At 34.9% G+C, this 15308-nt stretch overlaps 2 protein-coding genes across 3 annotated transcripts; one reads left to right on the forward strand and one right to left on the reverse strand.

Moving 5' to 3' along the window:
- Positions 1–464: 464 nt before the first annotated feature.
- LOC110759241 (uncharacterized) lies at positions 465–5845 on the reverse strand. Its single transcript, XM_021961290.2, has 4 exons — positions 4378–5845; positions 3712–3915; positions 2640–2750; positions 465–906 (listed from the first exon to the last, which is right to left on the reverse strand). The coding sequence occupies exons 1-4, from the start codon at positions 5608–5610 to the stop codon at positions 880–882; spliced, it is 1575 nt and encodes a 524-aa protein (XP_021816982.2). The 5' UTR covers positions 5611–5845; the 3' UTR covers positions 465–879.
- Positions 5846–6928: 1083 nt separating this feature from the next.
- Positions 6929–10790, forward strand: LOC110759155 (uncharacterized). 2 transcript variants are annotated; one of them, XM_021961195.2, is made up of 6 exons: positions 6933–7222; positions 7341–7437; positions 7942–8197; positions 9705–9830; positions 10207–10347; positions 10499–10790. In XM_021961195.2, exons 1-6 carry the CDS (start codon positions 7137–7139, stop codon positions 10618–10620), a joined length of 828 nt encoding a protein of 275 aa, XP_021816887.2. In that variant the 5' UTR covers positions 6933–7136; the 3' UTR covers positions 10621–10790. The 2 variants fall into 2 exon arrangements, with proteins under 2 accessions (XP_088110833.1, XP_021816887.2); XM_088254707.1 differs by lacking the exon at positions 9705–9830 and having other exon boundaries at positions 6929–7222.
- The last annotated feature ends 4518 nt before the right edge of the window (positions 10791–15308 follow it).

Below are 15308 nucleotides of genomic sequence, written 5' to 3' on the forward strand. Positions count from 1 at the left end.
GGCTTCAATTTTTGCTTTGAGCATGTTTAATTGTAGTTTTAGCTTTTAGGCTTTAATTTCTCATTTTATCATGTTTGCCCAAGTACAATTGTCCAAAAACAGTCCCTAAAACATTGCCCAGCAAAACTGGGCTTAAAAACTGCATTCAAATCTCAAATTGTAGCCCAGAAAATGTCAAGTGGGCTAAAAAAATTTGGTCAAAAAAGCCCAATATGTTTGTTTCGGTAGGCCTACCACCAAACCGGCCCGACCGCTACTTGCGATATTACCGACAGTCAGAGAACTGACTGCAAATTGGTCAGCGGCCGTTTCAATTTTGGGTAAACTGACTACCCTTGGTCGGTCATTGGTACTGGCCCACTGAATCGATTCCACCCCTAGGCTATACTATTTAAAATTCAAAAGTGTATAATGTTTAGGAATTTTTGCGTTGTGCTATACTATAAATCCCCTGCTTCATGACGCCACCCCATTACAAAAGCTTTCAAACCCTAGAGCTTTTCGAAAATTGAACTTCTGTTCAAGAAAGAACATACTGGCATACTGCACATCAGAGACCAATAGAAAAAGAAGAAAATAAGAATATAGTCCACAACTTAATCACTTTTTTTTAATAAAAAAAATCTCTAGGGATGCTATAAGCACATTTTAATCTGGGCTATCAGAAGAAGTGGAAAAGTCCTGCAGATGCCAATATCCCAGCTTATAGCATGCAGATTGCAGAGGACATGCCACGGTAGAGAATCTCTTCAAAATACTCTTCAGTGTCCTTAAAAAAAAACTCATTTTCCTAGAACGAAATGGAAGAAAATGACTTAGTGCCCCCTCTTCTTTCAGAACAGAGAGAAAAAAAAGTGTTGATTTCGAGCCTTATGAACACTACGTTGTATTTACCGCTGCGTGCCCCTGGAAAAGGATGGAAAAGAAAATAAAAATGAAAAATCAAAACCATAAGAAGTTATGTTTTCTTATCAAACTTTTCATCCTAAAGTATATTACAGTTATCAATAACTAGAAGAATACAATAATGTGTTTCCAATTCAGTGACTCTCAATACTGCACCTTGCTCACAACATCGAAGAACTGATGAAATAATAAAAAACAGATCACACATCACAGGGTGTACAAGTAATCTCTTCTACAATATTTATCCTTGATGTGAAAAGGATGAAAGAGTAAATTGGATAAGAGAGGCCATAAGTGATTCTTTTTTTGTTTTTGAAGTTTAAAATAAATTTAAAATTTAAAATTAACTCAAGGCAAGACAGGAGAGCTCTGAAAGAAGAAATTAGGTACATTAGGTTGATGAGCAAAAATTTAGATGTGAATCAAATCTACTTCTGAAAGACCGATATTCGACTGGATAATGAAATTTTCAGAAATTTAATGTGCAAACAACATTTGTTTTCAATCAATTCAAGCCACTTACAAATACCAACACTGAGATTTTCATGAGTTCAGCTATTTGCCTACATCCACAAGCGCACCCATTGACCAGACGGACCTAAACAAATCCATTAAAATACAACCCCAACAGCCAGTTTTACTCATGGCTTCATTGCCAGCCTACTATAATCTCACTTTTAACAAGTCATTCATTCTAATACACGCTATGGTTTTAAGATTTACAACTTCTCCAAAACCGAACTAAAAAATAAGCCATATGATATGAGTAAGTCATTATGTGTGCAAACTGTCTCATTTACGTAGTTAATGTCCAATCAAGCACAAACAGTCGAAACAGAACAAAGAACAGAAGAGAAGAGAACTGAGCATACCTCAATGCTGTTATCCATTGCCTTCTATAGGAGCTCTATACGTAAGTCATTCAAATTTTGGCATTTTTGGTCTACCGCTGCCACATCGCAGTCAACCAAATAGTGTGTGGTTGCTCACCTCAAAATAGACACACCGAAGGGTGGTCTGATTGTTTCTTTTTTCTTCTTTATGATTTGCTACCTACCCAACCTAAGGGCATCTTCATTCACTTAAGTTCAGAAACCCCACCCAAAATGGTTGATCTCCAAAATATCCTTTTAAGTTAAGAAAATTATGCTATTTCAGTCTCCTAACCCTACCCTAGTACACGGTGACTACCTAAAGAACTCCAATAACCTGACTATGTGTTGACTTCATCCTGACTGTCTTAGCTAACAAATTCATTTGGCGAAGATTCCATTGAGATAACAGATTCAGTATACTTTTGTGCAGACAATACAAAACTTTATGGCATGTCAAGTGACACTCACATGAAGGAGTAACCTTTAGATCTGTCTACTCTATATACTTAGTCAGCATGGCTTTTTAGATTTCTTTTCAAATGCTTAATATCACTAAGAGAGAATCTGAAAAGTTTCCAACTGACCATCCAAATTCTGGTTGTTAAAATTGTAGAAAGTGATTCCTCTTGGTTTGGGGGTGTGGGGGAGGATTTTTTTGCATCTAAACAAAAGTAATGGACATTATCTAATGAGGACTTAAGGTGAAGACTTATGTTCTCATTCGAATGCCTCCCGACACACACACACGTATATACCATATACAGACTGGATCAGGAGCAGATGTCTTCAGTCCACACTTGAACAGTGGTCTTGTTGATGAGATTAATTTTAGAAAATAACATATACATATAATTATACCTGTGGTTCTTTCTGCAGTTTGCTCAATATAGTATCCAAGTCTGTGTGCATTCTTAAGCCATCTGAAGGTAGTTTCTTTATCAAGTGTAGTATTGCTGAGGCAGCTTGTTCCTGAATGCAAACAAAGGGATTAAATTCAGTCAGCTCTAGCTGTTTGCCTGCCAGCAAATAACTAATGGGGCATTTCAAAATATAAAAAGGAGAAAGAAGGTGTGGATGGATTTCAATGTTCAAGAACCAAATGAGTAACAGAGGGTTAAAAAAAGGCAGATTGCAGGAAGATTTTAAAAAAGAAATACTTGATCAAATTAGGCAGCAATTCGCAAAGGAAAGAAATATATAGAGTAATATGAGTAAAAGAATCAACAATTTTAAAATTTTTTTTTCTATTAAACTATCTCTTACAACAAATAAACCTGCACTGCTCTGAATGGATAATGTTGAGACAGAAACGAAAAGATGCATACTTTGCTTAGTATGATGAACAAAAGTGCAAAGATATAGTATCATATTTGCAAATACTTTGGACTAATATAACTGTACTATAAAGATAAGTATAACATGTCAAAATTAATAATGAAAAAGAGAAGCGTGTTACTGGCAAAGAATAAGAGAGAGGGAGAGAGAGAGAGAGAGAGGAGTGTTACTGGAAAAGAATATATAGATCAAAGGATCCTTTCTCAAACACAAATTAATCCTACTTAAACTGCAATCCTAACGATGCATAAAAGCATGTCTACCCCTGAAAAAATCAATCACCAAGTGCCTAAAATATAGCCATCTAAGAAAAAGGAAACCATCATTAATCCATCCCCTGTCACCATAACTTCTAAACCGTCATCTTTAAAGGTTTTAAGCTCAGAAAAAAAAAATTACCAGGATGGGAGCTTAGCAGAAAATAAAAAATAAAAAATCACAGAGGAACTTTGCCTATAAAAAATTATTAGAGAGATATGGCAATGAGGTTACACAATCATGATGACTGTATGGAAAACATATTTGATAAAAAAAATAACTGAGAATGTAATTAATTACCAAATAGCATAACACATAGTAAATTCATAACCCAGACCTTTACTCTTGGAATTGAATGTTGGTCAAGTGCAGTAACTAGTGCAGGCACAATCCTCAAATGATGGAGGATTTGCATTGCCTCTATTAGGGTTATAGGCAGTTGCATAAAATTAAAAGCTGCACAACAAACTCGAGAATGGGGATCTTGGAATGATTTCAAAATAATGCTCGTAACTTGTTCCAAACAATTTTTCATCAGTACCTGCAGTAAAGGAATGGTTTGAGAGACACTGAAGATTTAAGGATCATATACAATCATGAAATAATAGGTACTGGATACTAATTAAATACTAAGTCAACACAAATTTGCTCACTATGAATAGTTCAGACTGTCAGGAGGTAATCTAGCTTTATCATTAACAAACCTTAAACCCCAGAGTCTCAGGCCAGATGTGCAAAAAGGATACAAGAGATACAAGTAAAACAGAAAATGTATGTGGTGTATACAACATTCCTTTATTTTTTATTGATACCTACACAAAATATTTATTGATTGATTGAACCATATCGAAAATAAACAGGTTATACTTGGTAAACCAACTACCATTTTCCTTAATCATTATACTTAGAGAAGGTGCAATTCAGTATCATATAAATATTCCCGAATATCAGTTAATAGTATGTAAACAAAATTCATGCAATAAACCAGGCACAAAGCTATTACCATTTCACCGGAGCACTCCTTTGCAATCACTGCAAGCATAGAAATTCCTGCGTGACGCTTCTTCCAATCGGAAGCATCCATGTACTCCAAGAACAACTCAAAAGCAATGGGGGTCATTGTCTTTTCACCTAAGGCAGTTGAAATTTTTGTCAGGTATGCAATTCCAAGATCTGTCTTCCCGACATTCGCACCCTGGTCACTTTCCTTGTTGTAACATTCATTGTCATCATTTATACAGAGAAGCAGTTTCATTGGGACTGTGAGCAGCCTAACCAAAGTCTGATGCGGTAACCCCCTCATCGTAAGTGCCAAATCGCTTGCTTCTGCTATGGTTAGCAAGAATTTGTGAACAAACACTTTGGTTCCCTCTGTCACTTGTTCACTCTCTGCTATCTTAAGCATGTCAAGTACTAGTTCATTAAGGTATGGCTTCAAGAGTTGTGGCTCTTCCATTACCAACATTATTAACTCTTTGAGAGCCCCTCGGGCATAGTCTTCTTTCAAGCGACTTAACAAATTAAACAGTCCAACCATCATCCCTCTCAAAAGGTCATGAAACCAATTCCGCCCTGATGAATTCGAAAACAAATGAATCAAACTAACCACAGCACTAAATGTGGCGACCTGAATATCAGCATTTTCCGAATTCAACGCACTTAAAAAAGCCAAGTGTATAGGTTCAATGCTGGGAGCTAAAGCTTTACAAGCAACGGGGCGGTACACTTTTGGCAGAAAAGCAAGCACCCACAAAGCAGGAAGTTGAAACCTTTCAGAATCCGACTGAAAAGACTTCAACAAATACTCAATGAATTCTGGCCATTCATTGCCAACCCCAGAAATCTCTGATGCCATTTCAGATGCAATGGCACAGAGTATCCTCAAAGTGGGCAATGAACCCTCTTCTTGAAGAGAAACAAGAAAGTTGTTCTTCATGTTAATTTGAGCATTCAAAGACAACTTAGGCCAAAGGTCACAAAGCACAAAACGAAGAACCAGGGCTGACCTGGCACGAATGTCAGCAGAAGGGCCTTGCCTGATCACATAGAAGAGCTTTATGAATAACAAATCTGGGAAGTGCTTTCTGCAACAATGGAGAAGACTATAGGCTTGAGATCGTTGGGGTTCCTGGGGGCTGAAGAGATGAGAGAAGAGGGTCTCCATGGGATGCACATCTTTGGAACTTAGAACGCCGTAGGCTTGTGTTTGCAATTGCACCGAAAATTCGGAGTCCATCGTTCTTCACTTTTTTGGGTTTTCAAAAATCGTCATATCAAATGTGGGTTTGGCTGAGAAATCAATCAGAAAAGCAGAATCGGCTACAAGTTGGGCATTGACGGTTCATTTTTGCTGATGTAAACATGGGTTTGGATTATGAGACTTGAGCCACAAGGAAGCTAAGAACCAGAGCGAAAATGGAAGGCTATAAGGAGGAGCTCTGCACTCAAAACTACCCTATGCAAGGTTTAATATTTTTCTTCTTCTTAAGAAAAAGGCTAATAGTTTCTCTCTTTTTCACTTTTCGTCTTTATAGTTTTAATTTGGTCAATTATGCTCCTGTAGTCTCATAATTGTAGCAATTTAAGGGTAGGTCACGAATTTTGTCAATTTCTTTCATGATGTCAAAGGTTTTTTCGTCCATTTCTAGTTTTAAAAAATTAGAAACTTAAATTAAAATTTTTTTTCAATCACAAACAAGAAACAAGCAATTGATTTGTCATTGAAATGAAATTCCAAAGTGACCAAATTAGCAAATAATAATAAAAGCATTCCCAATCTAGCTCTAAATTAATTGATCAACAAACCCAAATGTCAAAATCAATAGTTGGTGGAAATTCCCCGATCCCGTTAAAGAATTTGATAAAATTCACAATTTGTCCTTGAATTGCTACAATTATGAAACTATAAGGGCATAATTGACCAAATTGAAACTATAGGGACGAAAAGTGAAAAAGATGTCAACTATAGAAATTAAAAATGACTTTTAGCCTAAGAAAAAATAATGTAAATATAACAGAAAATTTAATTTATTTCAATTGATTGCGTTATTGGGAGAGAAAAAAACCAGTTTTGCACCATAAATCTCTATTTATTGCAGACCTTATCATATAAATAAATTAGGTCCTCAACTTGTTTAGTTATTATTATTTTTAAATATTGTAGCCCTATTAAAAATTCAGATTTTAATATGAATATGATTTAATAGGTTATAGATTGTGATTCAATTTTTTTCTATTTGAATTGTGCTTGAAATTTGACTACCCATCAACCCAACAAATAAAAAATAAATTAGAGATATGTATAATTATGCTCCTGTAGTTTTAATTTGGTCAATTATGCTCCTGTAGTCTCATAAAATTATTTTAGAATATATATTTTTTTTTTTTTGGGAGAGATTTTAGAATATTTCTTTATATCCAAGTTCGGATCCCCTTCTTCATAAATTAGAGCATGACTCAAAATGTCACACATTGTAAAAAAAACAGAGGCTAAATGTTTTTAAATTTGCCCAAATTTGACTATTTTTTCGGAATTTGAGGCCAACACTTGAAGGGAAGAGAAGGGGAGGTGACACACACAGGGCACATTGAGCAAAAGACCCTCACCGGGAAGTTTGGTTTTTTAATAATAAAAATTTCAAATCATTGGCGCGAAAACTTCAGAGTGGGTGTTTTTAAAGCATATTATAAAACCTTCCAAAACTTCAAAGCGCGAACGCAGCAAGAACAGAAACTTTGCTTATCAGAGATTGGAGCATTGAAATGAGCTCAAAGAAAACTCCGCCAAGGTTTAGGGCTGTAGGGCAGCGCTCACTTCCTTCATTATTCTCGTCTTGCTCAAAAAAGTCGTAAGCGAAAAGAAACACAAACCCTTTTTTTTTTTTTTTTTTTTTTTTTTTTTTTGGTAATATATCTTCTATTGATTATTTTTTTGTTCCAATATATAATGTTTGCGCGTGAAATTAGTGTCAAGGCTGTAGAAGAAGATCCCGATGGGGGCTCGCATGTGCCGGTCTCGGAACGGAAGCCGCACCAGACTGCTGGAAAACCCACGACAGTAAAGGTACCCTTACGTTTATTGGCTGTTGAGAAATTGGTGAGGGGAAAGGAAAGACTATCAAATATTGGGTTTTATGTTGTCTGTTAAATTTTACTTATATTTTCATTGATAAATGGAAACCAAAGGGGCGATTCCTCTCTATTGTTGCCTACCTTTACATATGTGAATCAATAGTTTAAGGAAAAATTGTAACTTTAAAAGAACTATAAGAAATTGGATGGAGATACTGGAAAATTTGGGACTTGAAATTTAAAAAGATGGAAATTTTGGAACTTGAAATTTGTATTTTCCTTTTAGAAGCATTTGGGTCTTTGATTTAGAAGTTGTAACTTGAAATTTGCAAATTGATGGAGCATTTGGGTCTGTGATTTAAAAGTTAAGCTTGAAATTTGCAATTGGATGGAGCATTTGGGTCTTTGATTTAAAAGTTGAAACTTGAAATGGATGGAGCATTTGGGGCTTTAATTTAAAAGTTGGGGTTGAACTGAAATTGGTTTAAATTCTCAGGCAAGGTTGAGGCCCTTCTCGTCAATTTTTGGCCTGAGAGATTTAAGTGAGTGCACTGTTCATGATGAGCAAATTGAGGCCAAGAAAGGCGGGGAAGCAGAGAAGAATCATGTTGCTGCTTTATTGGCTTTTGAACAATTCAAGCATACTGATGTAGGAAAAGGACATTCTTTAGGTCCATCCACTGATGGTGGAGTAGAAAGTTCTAACGGAGATGTTGTAAAAGAATCAAGAAAAAGGAGGAACCCTTTTGAAGGTTTGCCTTCCTATCTCAATTTCTCTTGTGCAAAGACGTTCTTAGAAGAAACTAAATCTTCTCTTGCTTGCTGATTTGTATTTGGTTGGTCTTCAGGGAAACTAGAGGAATATAAAATATTATTGAAAACTGAATATTTTCTTTATGTTGCAACTCAATCAATTCCATAGAATATTGCATGCTCAGGACTGGGGTATTGTTTACTGGATATTATATGTATAGAAGTCAATGATCACAATTCTGTTTCGTTTATATTATTATTCTCTATAAAATTAAGATTAGTTTCTTTTCTTTGAATAATTCAACGGCCCCTGTGCTGTCAAGAATTTGGTTGTTCAGTTCATCAGTAGTATCAATGAGCTCCACAACAGGGAGTAGAGTTAATCAGTTTTCCATGTCCTTACATGCTAATCCTTATAGTGCATTGACTCTCAAGTAATATGATTAACAGTTGTGCTATGTACGTGCGCTTATTAATTCTAAAATAAGTACAAATATAGAATAGATTGCAACAGAGTTTTGGTTGGAGGAATGTGGTGTGAGAATTGAAATGAGGTCCCACCAAGGTGTTAAGTGAAGTACTTCTTTGTCTATATGTATTAACAGGGGATGCATATATCTGAGTTGTTTTAGGTATGTATTGAACTTTTCCTCCCACGTGGTGCAGGATGTACGTCCATTGGATGCAGGTCTGACTCTAGGTGCTAGATTCCTTAATAGGCCTGAATTTTAGACAGGGATAAAATTAAATTGCAGAAATGCTCAAGTTTCTCTATGTTGGTATAAGATTGAGTAGCAATCTGAAAGAACATCCAATGTGAATGCTTCGTCAGTTCATGAACATGCATGTAATAATGTAAACCCTGGGAAACATCTGAGGAACATGCGTAGACATCAAACATGGTTCATGGATGGACATCTTTGTATGTATCTGCCAACATGTGTTACACCAAACATGGTTCATGGATTTCCATGTCTACCAGTTTTTTCTTTCGGTGGTAAAGGTCCTAGGCTCTGAAATTCATAGTACTTCTTATCATCTCTATAACTAAAACTAGAAATTTATATGAGTTGGGTCTGTGCTTAATATTTGTGATCATCTCATTATCAGCAGAAATTAGAACTTTGATATTGTGAAGAACAAATATTGCAGTGCAGAGTTTTCTCAACCAGTAAATATATATATATATATATATATAATGGACTGTCATAAATTGGTGACAAAAATTTCTGGGAAGATTCAAGATTAATGAGAAAAGTTGGTAAGTGAAGTAGAAACATAAAAGATGGACAAATGAGCTGAAGACATCATGCTTTAGCATATACACCACAATATGTTACATTTGATTTTTTAGTTTCCAGCAGTAAGACTCGAGGTATAAATTTTTTATTGAGTAAAATCAACTGAAGCCACCTTTATATTCCAGCTAAAACTTTTTTTCTTACTCGATCAACTTATGTCCTTGGTTTCTAACCGACCACACCTTGCCCTTCTCTTTTTAATTAGCTGGGGTTGACAAGCACATTGCAAGAAAGAATTTCACAATGCTTGGAGGTGATTCAGAACCCAGCCAGACAAGAAGGAATGAGAGTTTTATAAGCAAGGAGAAACCAGGACCTGTTTATAACTACAGTTAGTATGCTATATCTTGACTCAGAAATGGTGTAAACAGTTATTATTTCATGTTTCTCTGTGAAGCACAGTTTTCTTTTTCCTTTGTATTATGTCTTGAGGTGTGTCATTTTCATTGTTATTTTCCATACACCACAACTATACACATGATGTTCTAGTTGGTTTCTACTTATTTAGCACATACACCACAAAAGCAGAATATACATCGCATGTGGTTTGATTTAGAAGCAAGATTTGAGATGTTAAAAGTTTGTCTAGGAAAATCATCTGTAGCACCTTTATGTTCCAGCTAAAACTTTCTAGTTTTCCTACTCAACCAACTTATGTCTTTGGTTTCTAAATCTGACCTACCAACCCACCTTTCTCTTTCAAATAGGCGGCGGTGGCAAACACACTATAAGAAAACATTTCGCAGTGCTTGGAGGTGATCCAAAACCAAAACCACAAGCCTACCAGAAAAGGAGAAGGAATGAGAGTTTTGTAAGCAAGGAGAAAGCAGGACCTGTTTATAATCACTGTTAGTATGCTATATCTTGAATCAGAAGTTATCTTTTCATGTTTCTCTGTGAAGCACAGTTTTTCTCCTTTTATGTTTTGTCTCTTGAGGTTGAGGTGTGTAAGGTTGTTATTGTTGTTTAGTAATTTTGGTTCCTGATTTGTGGTAGCAGATGCAAATGGGTGTGGCTGGTGGGACTGCGACAGGGAAGGCATTGACAATGAAGAAGTAGGCCTCAATGAGGTATGGGAAGGAGTGGGCTCTACCACATTGGGAGGAATAGAATGGCATTGATCTTTGGCTATAGATATCATGTCTTAATGATAATAGAAAACTTGTGTAGAATACTCTGTCATTTCTCTCCCATCCCAGATCCCACCACATTTAGTGATGTCCTGTGTAATTTAAGGTTTATATATTGTGTTGTTCTAACTTTTAACATGAAGATATCTTTTTAGCATGCTGGCTGGCTGTGGGTTTTATTGACTGAACAACTTCAAGGCCATCACAATCCCCTAAAAGATGGACATATGAATAATTAATCTTTTAGTATAAAGGAAATTAGATCTTACGTTATCAAAATTTGTTGAATTTAATGGCAAGACAAAACTTGACGTTGCATCACCGTTAGTACATACAGAGACATCAAAATTTGTTAGAACAGTAGTGTAATTGAGTTGTAGGGTAATAATAATGAGTTTCCAATTTGGTTTTTACTATGATAGCTTTTTTGTTTTTTATGCTCAGAATCTCTTTTCTCAATAGCCTACAAATCTCAAGAAACCTAGCTTGAGAAGCCTAGCCTTGTTCATACATTCTTGAAGTTAGCTGAAGAAGGTGCCTGCCTGCCTTCCTGCCTTCCTGCCTCATCCATCTCAGAATTTCTTGTTCTGCAACGCGCACTAGTACTAGTAACAAACCAGGCGAGCTTTGAATTTGGGAGTAGGACTAGGTGCAAGCAATTTCTTATTTTCTTTTGCCAGATTTTGATAGATTCATAATTTCTGGTGTATTGGATTTGGAATAGTTTGGATTTAGTTTTGGGCTTGGTTTAGGGTCAGCCAAGTGATATGGAGGAAGATGAGAAAGAAATTATAGTTTTAGTTTTAGAGTTTGGTTTAGGATAAACTTTATTAGGAAAAAGGGGCACCAAACCAGTCTGCTATTGTCCACGGGCATAGGAACAACAAGTGCTCGGCTGATTCAACCTGCTGAAGACATCGAGGGCAAGTGGGGGAGTCCAAAATTATCGTTTGTTTTTATTACAGTAATAGGTGGAATGCACAAGGAAAAAAAAAAGTGTCTTAGAACAACGAGCAACGATGCAGCTATACTAGTGTTAACAAAAACAAAGCAAGCGAATGCAAGCGAAACCTTGAAATAGAAGAAGATAAAGCGGTGCTTAAATATGAGTCCATTTTCATTAGGATGTAATGGATGATACCAAGGATTTGGGGTGAGCCATATGGCTCGTTGCCTTAATAAATTTATACATGTATAGATGCCGCCTATTAGATCCCTATTAAACAGATCATTAGTCTTAAAAACCATAGCTTAATTAACGTGTCATGTTAATTAATGACTGTAGTGTTCCACAACTTTACTGTTTAGGGTAATAACACTGTTAGTTTACTGTCATGTTGATTAATTGCTGAAATATTCCAATCTATGGTAATAACACTGCTATTTTCCTATGACTGAAACTATCCTTGTAGCATCTCAAGAGATTTTTTATATCAAAAAAAGGTGATAGTGCTGTGGACTATATTTTTCTTTTCTTCTTTTTCTATTGGTCTGGTGTGCAGTATGTTCTTTCTTGAATTGAAGTTCAATTTTCCAAAAGCTGAAAGAATTTCAAGTGTTTTTGCTCTGTATTTGTAAACAAGGGTACGTACTTGACAAAGAGAGGATGGTTTAGGTAAATAAGAATCTGTTCTCTAATCCAACAAATGTATGATCCATGATCTATTAGTTTTATCAGCATAAACCCAATTAAATAACCAACAAACACAACACAACCAAGTTTCCATTCCAACGAAACAAAAGTTTAAGAAATCTTTTTCTGACTTGAGTCGTGTCTTGTATTTCAGTGCCTTTTTGAGCTTCTCTGTATGGGCTTTAGACAAAATTAATATGCTTCCAATCCATTCAGCCCATGTTGGATTTTCTACAACTTTCTTTATTTATGCAATGTTTAGTGACTTAACACTTGTTAAAATCAAACTAAATAAACTCTTTTTTCTTTTTTCTTTTTTGAATGTTTCAGCCAGTTTAAATAAGATATAATTGGTAAATAAAATAAAATAAAATTCAATCTGTCTAAATTTACTCTTTAAACTTGATTGAAATATATTTAATGACTGAAACTATCCATGTCTTATATTGTGAGTTGGTTACTAGTAACCAATTTTTCTAATAGCTATCTATCATGTTCATTCATTAAACATCAAAACAAGGATTATATGAGACATTCTTTGATGATGTTATTGTCACATGTATATGGTGAACATATATAGGTAAAAATGTGATGACTATTAGCACATTTCTAAGATGAGAAATGAGAATAAACTTTGAGTAACATCACTTGAGCATTTAAGAAAACAAATGCTTCAAGAATTCTGCAACTGCGGATAGATTTGAGATATTGGGAGAAATTAAAATATTAATCTTGGTTTCATTGTATATGCATTGAATATATTTCCTGAAGTATAAAGAAACTCATTTTGTACACTTGAAGTATAAAGAAACCTATTTCATCAAAAGCTGGAAAATAATTTATCTTTATATTCAAACATAAGTTTTTAACTCACCTTTGTAACCAGAGTAGAGGATGTACAAGTACTAGATTGAACTCATCCTACAGAAAAAAGAAAGAAACGCTAAGAAACTTGTAGAACATTTGAGGAATGTATCTGTATTGTGGTGGGTGCCAGGAGTACAGGTGGATCAAAACTCTCAAAAACCAAGTTGGTGATTGTAGTATTAAGGTCATCGACAATTTGCTGTGCCCTGGAAGCCATGTTCGAACTTATGGAGAGAAATTGTGCTAGAGAAAAATGAAATTACAGAGACAAATAAGAGCTTGTGAAAGAATATGGCAGTGAATACTCTGCTTTTGGCTAGAGAGCTGTAACAGAACTAACTAAATGTTTCCCTCCCAATTACGAATGCAAGAGAGAGAAGGGCATGGTTGTCTTTTACTCTCTTTTTTTATTTATTAAGGTGTGTTGAGGAAGTTTTGCTTTTTATTTCCGGTTATTTCTTTCTTTTTTATTTTTCATGGGATTTCTTCTTCTTTGGTAGAGAACGTCTATTCTTGTTTTTTTGTCTTTTTCTATTTCCCCTCATATCATTTATTGAAGATTGTATTAATTTGTTTTAAAGTTTGATGGTTATATTGGTCCTTCTTTAAAATATTTTCATGTTCAGTCTCACTTAATAAGTTATTGGAAGAATTGTGAGTCTCGGGGAATATTTGAAATTTTAATTGAAGCCATCATTAAGAAAACAAAATTTTGGGCTCAAATTAGTGGTGAAATGAAATTTATTGACGTGGCGACATGTTATTGGACCGTGAGGCGCTGACATCGTTAAAAAAACAATGTCATTTTAACCAACCTTCCTTGTGCTAAACTCTCAAAGTCCTTGAAGTTACTTTTCTTTTCTCCACACACATTGTTGGTGCACATGACAACACAATTTTTGTAAGAGCATTCATTCACTCACACTCGGTCATTTCAATGTTTACACTTTACTTTGTGCAATTCATCTGCTTTGAATTTGATAATATAATTTTTTTTTAAATTGAACTGGCAAGTTTAAGTGGGTTTGGTTCTTTTATGTGATTGCACATGAACTATTTCTATATTGGATTGGAAGAACGATTGATTGATATTTGCAAGGAACTTGAACTGCGGATTGCGTTCGACTTAAAATAAAGGTATATTAATAGGAATTTTGTTGGTTTTTGTAAGGCATTACAAACATGTTTGAGTTGAAATTAATCCTATTGAAAAACTAGAGTTCCTTGGAGGTCTTTATAAGATTTTTACTCTTAGAAATAAAATAGTTTGGATTGGACTTTTCAAGTGACCCAATTGATTGGCTTGTTTTATGAAAAAAGTGTGACTAGATAGAAGCGGCTTGTTTCAACTTAACTCATTATAAGATTTTTCTTTTTCAATTTTAGAGTGGAAGAAACATGATTTTGGGATTTGTAACCAGCTAAATGCTTGCTCAAATGAAATCAAGCCTATTAATTAACCGATTCTCCAATGCTGTTTATGCTATAAGTCACAAATTAAATTAGGGTATTTTAATATGTAATATTATGTTTGAAAAATAAGTGTGTTTTGAGTATGTTGACTTGAGATGGATCAGTGGAAGCTAGAGTTTCAAGCTTGTAATAGCACAAAGGAGAGGACTAGCAGGAACGTGTTTTTCAAGCTGTTAACTTATCTGCTAATCTAGGTTTTTTTTTGGTCAAATCTGCTAATCTAGGTTGATTGAAAAGTCTGGAAACTAATATTCAATGTCCAAACATGACTTACAATAATAAACTACATATAGGAAGTAGAGATTAGTAATTATTGGTCTCTCTCAGTTTATTATTATTATTTTATAGACAATATAAATTTTTTTTTAATACAAGCGATATTCTACTTTAAATTAACTTAAATTACGGGGAAAGTGATTCAAACTCAGGTGCAAAATGGGGAGTACATCAGCTCTAGCCAACTTAACTAAGTCCATGTCTGCAATAGAATTCATTAAGAAGAGAAAAAAAGTACAAAACAAGTCCACAGGAAAAACGAAAACTTAAGAAAATCTGAAAGAGGCCGAGGCTTTCGTCAAGATTTATATACAATATTGTTTTACTTTGGTCGCTCTACATATGTCTTGCCAAACAAGGAGCCAAGGGTATTCGAAACCCGGACTCCAGTCTTTATCTCCCAATCCACATTCGGTTCTAAAATAAGCAT

This window comes from Prunus avium, chromosome 1, assembly GCF_965620075.1.
Source record: "Prunus avium chromosome 1, drPruAviu1.hap1.1, whole genome shotgun sequence".
Taxonomy (NCBI): domain Eukaryota; kingdom Viridiplantae; phylum Streptophyta; class Magnoliopsida; order Rosales; family Rosaceae; genus Prunus; species Prunus avium.